Raw genomic sequence first — 5715 nt, forward strand, 5'->3', positions numbered from 1 at the left:
AATCCTCAAAACAAAGGTAAATTTGTTTCCTCTTCTACTAAAAACAAAAAGGTGAAGATTGAAAAAGAGAAGTTTGTGAAAAAAAATATGGAAAGCAACTCTCTGGTGTCCCACCCAACCTCTGGCTATCAATATCTCTAATGGGGAAACTACTAAGGATACTACCATTGTGTCATCAAGAGAAAGAAGATCTGTGAGATTAGCTAAAATTTTGGCAATGACTAAGATTGTCTCAACCCTAAGGAAACCTAGTCCTACTAATAATAATGAGGAAGATTGGGTGACACCTCTCCTAAAGAGGATGTGAGTGTTGAGAACATTGAGGAACTATTGAACCTTATCTTTGAAGATTCCCTTTCCCACTCCCCTCCCTGTATCACCCCCTCTATATAAGCCCTAAAAGATTAAATACTCTAAAAAAATATGGCAAGGAGGAGGAGGAAGAATCAAAAGGAAAACCAAAAATGAAGAGATGACAATCAAAGAGGAAAACATGCAAATCCTATCTGTTGAGATTGAATAAATCCAATCCATATAGATAATATTGAAAACTCTCAAGATTGTATGGCTATGCTAGTTATAGGGGCAAAATTGTCTCTCTTGAAAATGCTACTTGAAAATAGAGTGAAAAAGTAGAAAAAGAAAGACAAATTGGCTTCTCTAAGGAAGGCTAAAGTGACTACCCCTTCTATGGAATGAGAAGCTACTTTGGAGAAGATGGTGGATGAATGGGACTCACTCTACTAGAGCCCTTTGTGCATTTTTTTGGTTACTTTTTGTATTTTCAACTAGTGTGTTGGATGTTATTCTATTGGCTCTTGTTTCCAGATACTATATTGTTTTTGGTCTATACTATATATATGTATTCTATGTTTAGCTTCTAGCCTCAATTTTTTTGGCTTGTCTGCTAAGCCTATCTAGTTGTTTTTTATTAGTTATGAATTGATTTTTTATGGGTTGGGGTTCCTTCCCCCACTTATTTTAATAAAAAACAATCTATATAGACAAAAATATGTAATATTACATTAGTCAAATTGAAAAACAAAATCTCTAAATAAATATTAGTAAAAACTAACTAATTAGAGGGAGAAACGAATTTGAGTTATCAACAAATAATAGAAATATTATATTACAATAAGAGTGTTATTTTTTTCCTACTATCAACTAAAAGCATTATCCAAATATTATTTACAAACTACTAAACTATAACCATTAAAATGAATTTATTATAAAATATAAAATTATTATATCAAACTTATAAGAATTTGTACTAACGAAATTAGAATGATATTTAAAAAGTAGTAAATGCTGTACTATATATATATGCACAATACACACACACAGGCACACAACTAAACTATAATCATTAAAATGAATTTATTATAAAATATAAAATTATTATATCAAACTTATAAGAATTTGTACTAACTAAATTAGAATGATATTTAAAAAGTAGTAAATGTTGTACTATACATATATGCACAATACACACACACACACTAATTTAACAGAATGAGTCACACACACACACAAACAATAATTTAACAGAAAGAGTTGTCAAATGCTTGCACTAAATCTGACACACACACACAATAATGCCAAATGCTTGCACTAAATCTGACACACACACACACAATAATTTAACAGAAAGAGTTGCCAAATGCTTGCACTAAATCTAACACACACACACAATAATTTAACAGAAAGAGTCTCACACACACACAAACAATAATTTAACAGAAAGAGTTGCCAAATGCTTGCACTAAATCTGAAAGTCTCTAAAGCTTTATTTTATTTTCCCATTCGACTACTGAATTTATCAATACTAATATAATAGTGTTAGATTTCATGCCTAAGAATAATGTTTTGAAAATGCCAATTTGAGGAAACTGACAACATAACTTTCTTCGAATCCAGTGGATCAAATGGCTGTTCCATGGACCAGATTACATTGATAGAATGAGTATTTCATCTCCCTTTTCCTGGACATAAAAATTGACAACATCAATAAATTATATCTGTAGTTCAATGACTAAAGTTTTGACATCTATAAGAAACTTTTGAAATTGCTTCTAGACCATTAATTTTAGGTGAATTTACATCTGTGCTTTTGTCTTAGCAAGCTAAGTCCAATATTGTAGTAAATGTCAAATTATATGATCCACTTATGCTATCAGATAGGAAATGAGGTTTTCTTGGATCAAAACTTTGGATTGTCTTTGGTTACAAGACATACAACTTAATATTTTATTCTACATTTCAGCTAGGGTTTGAATTTCATGTTGGTATGAATGTGCAATTTGTACTGAATCAACTGAGCTGAATCCGAAGGATATTAAGAAGAATTGTAGAGGAAAGATCTAAAGCTGTTATACTTTCTCTCTATGCTCTAAAGACATAAAAGATAAAGATACATTACAGATTGCAGATTTTAGAAAACTGAGTGAAAAATGAGCCTTGCCTTACATTTGAGCTTGCTTCTTTCTATTTTCAGAGCTAATCAGGAACGTATGTGAGGAAAAAGAGCCCACTAATAAAGAATCAAAATCTATTAGTTGTGAAAATTTATTTGGAAAACCCAACAGAAATGGATATGATTAAAGTAAAGGTTAGCTCACATTTTTTGCAGCTGTACTGAAAGCTTGCCTGTGAGTTATATCAGGATTGTTGGCTTTAATCCTTTGGATCTCTTCCCTGAAAAAAATGCTCAGAAGGAATTGTTTTAAAATTCAGATAAGAACTTCTCATTGTGTTAGTAAACTGATTTGTTAAAAAAGAATATTTCATCTTTACTTGATAAAATGGTTATAGGTAGATGGAGCTCGATTTCTTTTCCCTGGAGCTGCAAATGCAACACAGGAAAACCTTAATTCTTCAAAAGTAGCTGTGTACAAACATCTAATAAGATAGTGAAGCAATAAATCTAAGAAAATATGTCTTACCAAGTAGAGAACTAGTGCTTGCATTTTGATTGGTTATTTCCTTGCCTGTGTAAGATTTCATAGTTGATTCTGGTTTTCTTCCACTGTAGGAAGATGTCACCTCATCATTGGCACTTTCATAGGAAGGGCTGGATTCCTGATTTGGTCGTACAAAATGTTTACACAAAATCTTTTGAGATACATCCATGAACAAACATTGAAAAACAACCTAATAAATGACATTTAAAAGTACATTGAGATCTATTTCTTTTAAATTTATATGGAACTTACCTCATTTGAAAATATATAAGTGTTGGAAGTGGAAGTGAAGATCTGGCCTAAAGTGTAAGGTAGGGGTGGTTGAAGCTCCATGCTTTTCAAGTTAACCCATATAATGCCAGTGCAGTTCCCACACTTTACAGACACCATATCAAATAAACTCTTGTAGGGAACGCTCACCTGCTTACATTTTTCTCAAGTTATAATGCTTACAATCAAGATATTACATAGTAAAGTATATTTGGTGTTTTATAGTTGATTTCTAGTGTGGAGATTTCTAAATTGCGATTCTGTTATGATTGTTCATTGGTATAAATAAAATACTTATATATAACTAATAATATTAAAAAATATATAAGCAATTAACAACATTAATATATAGAGAAAGGTCATTGTCTATGCAGCACTCAGATTTACCATTTGATTCTGTTTTTTAAATAATTAAAAATTAAAATACAATGAGTTTTTTTTTCTAACTAATTATTAAATACAGTTAATGGTAAATTTTGGATGCTGAATAGACGTTGCCGAAAGAAAGGGAGGTGCATAAGAAAGTGAAAAACATAATTTTTGCTAGAAAGAAAATTGTGAATCACTCATCCATCATAAAACTTCTTAGGTTATTGTGTCACTCTTTATATTCAGTAAATCTAATACTATTCAATTGGCTACAAATTAGAATGAATCTATCTATATATAAACTTTGTTTTTTAATTGATAAATAAGTCTGTTAAAAAAGAAATGACTTTAACTACTCGCCTGCTAATAGTAGACATATAACTCTATAATATGTTCACTTAATATGGATACATTTAGCTGTATAATTACAAATGGTTCTGCATCATGTCAATTTATATCAAACCAATCTATATATATAAACTATCAGTCTATCAATAATCTAATATATCCAGCCAATAGAAAAGCATTATTGCTCTTATGTGCGCCACATACAGTCAACTAAGCATACATTTTAATTCTTTTTTTCCCCTACTTATCTGATTATAACTAGAAACTACCCCCAAAAGATATTCAGATGGCATATGGACACATCTTACAAATTTTATAAATCCTATTAATGAAAAGTTTGCATGTGGGTATCACCAATTTTGCTAAATATCATTCAGTGCAATCCATTCACAGTACATGAACAGTTATGAACACAATAGGAAGTTTCCCAAAAAAGAATATGTATAAAATATCCCATTAGTCACAGATCCGGAGATTTAACCCTCCCAATGTAATGTAGGAAACACCCAAAAGTCTGAAATCTGAACCAAATAAAGAACTAACAAACTATAAACATAACCGACTGAAAATTTGAAGTGTTATTTCATTTGAATAGTAAGTATTGTACCGCTAGAACAGTGGTGCAGTTGTTGCAATGAACGTAACACAAGTGCTCAGAGTTGATGCCACTGTATGCGTACATGATTCCCGAGCAAATGCTGCTTTGCACTATTTTTGAAAACCTCCTACTATTGGAGAAGTCTTTAGGAATATTTATGTGAAAAGCAAACAGTGTGAAGGAAGATGTTAAACAGATATTAGGGTTGAAGATATAAAAGATTCCAAAGCTTATTGCTGTCCAGTGATAAGTAGTCAGGAAGAGCAGTGACAATCATAAAAGCAATTATTATGCAATGAGTACAGGATCTGATTCCAATGGTTGTGTGTTTAGGGCTATGAATAGATGTACGGTATTGCCGTTGAGCTGTTGTTGTCTTGTTCACACACTACAATACTACCCCACCCTATTCTCTGAACACATTAATGGCTTTTCCTTGCAATTCAGGTGAAATTGTCAAGCCAAGTCAGTTCAAATATTAAGAGAAAGGACACGAATGACCCATTTCAGAGGCAGTGAAGGAACACTACAGCAAAAAGAGATGTGACATGTCATCAGAAATTGAAAGCACCCCCACCATGCCTCGTGCTTGCAGACATCTCAAATTGAAGAGATTGAAACCGTTGTGGGTTTCTTTGGATTCGGGCTCTTAGACTTTGTTTATATCCATTGGATTTTGTTCATGGATTACTTTGGTATTTTGCACACGGGACACTTTATACCAGAAGAAAAAAGCATGGTTCCACATGTGGAAAGTTGTCCGTTCTCGGATTGTTTAGGGTTTGTATCTTAATTAAGCCCTGGTGACAAAACATTTGGAAGTTTATCAATGTGGGCACACGTTTACTTCAGAACCTAAGTGGTTAACATTGGCAATTGTCTTTTCCCATTCATTACTAATTTATTAGAGACATATGTATTAACTATGTTAGAGCTGCATATAATTGTAAGGTAACAACAAAACGAAGAACTGCAAGTGGTCTAGTTTTTTTTTTAAAATAGTGGGAGTTATATCAAATTCAGAATGGTTAGTTATTCGATATGGGAGTAGAGGCATAGGTTGAAATTTCTTTGGTTAAGAGTTAAGGATTGAGAGGTATACATTATGTCATAGTCGTCCATCATACGATCATGACATCATCCCTTATAATATTGGAGCCTTGAACTTAG

General features: G+C 32.2%; 1 protein-coding gene across 3 annotated transcripts; it reads right to left on the minus strand.

Annotated features, from left to right (window-relative positions):
• Window positions 1-1769: 1769 nt before the first annotated feature.
• LOC131036241 (protein YABBY 4) lies at window positions 1770-5238 on the minus strand. 3 transcript variants are annotated; one of them, XM_057968106.2, is made up of 7 exons: window positions 4555-5236; window positions 3213-3380; window positions 2943-3078; window positions 2794-2842; window positions 2619-2694; window positions 2467-2530; window positions 1770-1982 (listed from the first exon to the last, which is right to left on the minus strand). In XM_057968106.2, the coding sequence occupies exons 1-6, from the start codon at window positions 4627-4629 to the stop codon at window positions 2501-2503; spliced, it is 534 nt and encodes a 177-aa protein (XP_057824089.2). In that variant the 5' UTR covers window positions 4630-5236; the 3' UTR covers window positions 1770-1982; window positions 2467-2500. The 3 variants fall into 3 exon arrangements, with proteins under 3 accessions (XP_057824089.2, XP_057824081.2, XP_057824074.2); XM_057968098.2 differs by having other exon boundaries at window positions 2462-2530; window positions 4555-5235; XM_057968091.2 differs by lacking the exon at window positions 2467-2530 and having other exon boundaries at window positions 4555-5238.
• Window positions 5239-5715: the final 477 nt, after the last annotated feature.

The sequence above is a fragment of the Cryptomeria japonica genome, chromosome 10, assembly GCF_030272615.1.
Source record: "Cryptomeria japonica chromosome 10, Sugi_1.0, whole genome shotgun sequence".
NCBI lineage: Eukaryota > Viridiplantae > Streptophyta > Pinopsida > Cupressales > Cupressaceae > Cryptomeria > Cryptomeria japonica.

Bases quoted from the DNA above. Each gene is read 5' to 3' on its own strand.
- LOC131036241 (XM_057968091.2), bottom strand. From the start codon at position 4,629: ATGTACGCATACAGTGGCATCAACTCTGAGCACTTGTGTTACGTTCAT. The intron at 3,079-3,212 runs GTAAGTTCCATA...CGACCAAATCAG, and splicing joins CTTATATATTTTCAAATGAG to GAATCCAGCCCTTCCTATGA. The intron at 2,843-2,942 runs GTAAGACATATT...TTGCATTTGCAG, and splicing joins AAGCACTAGTTCTCTACTTG to CTCCAGGGAAAAGAAATCGA.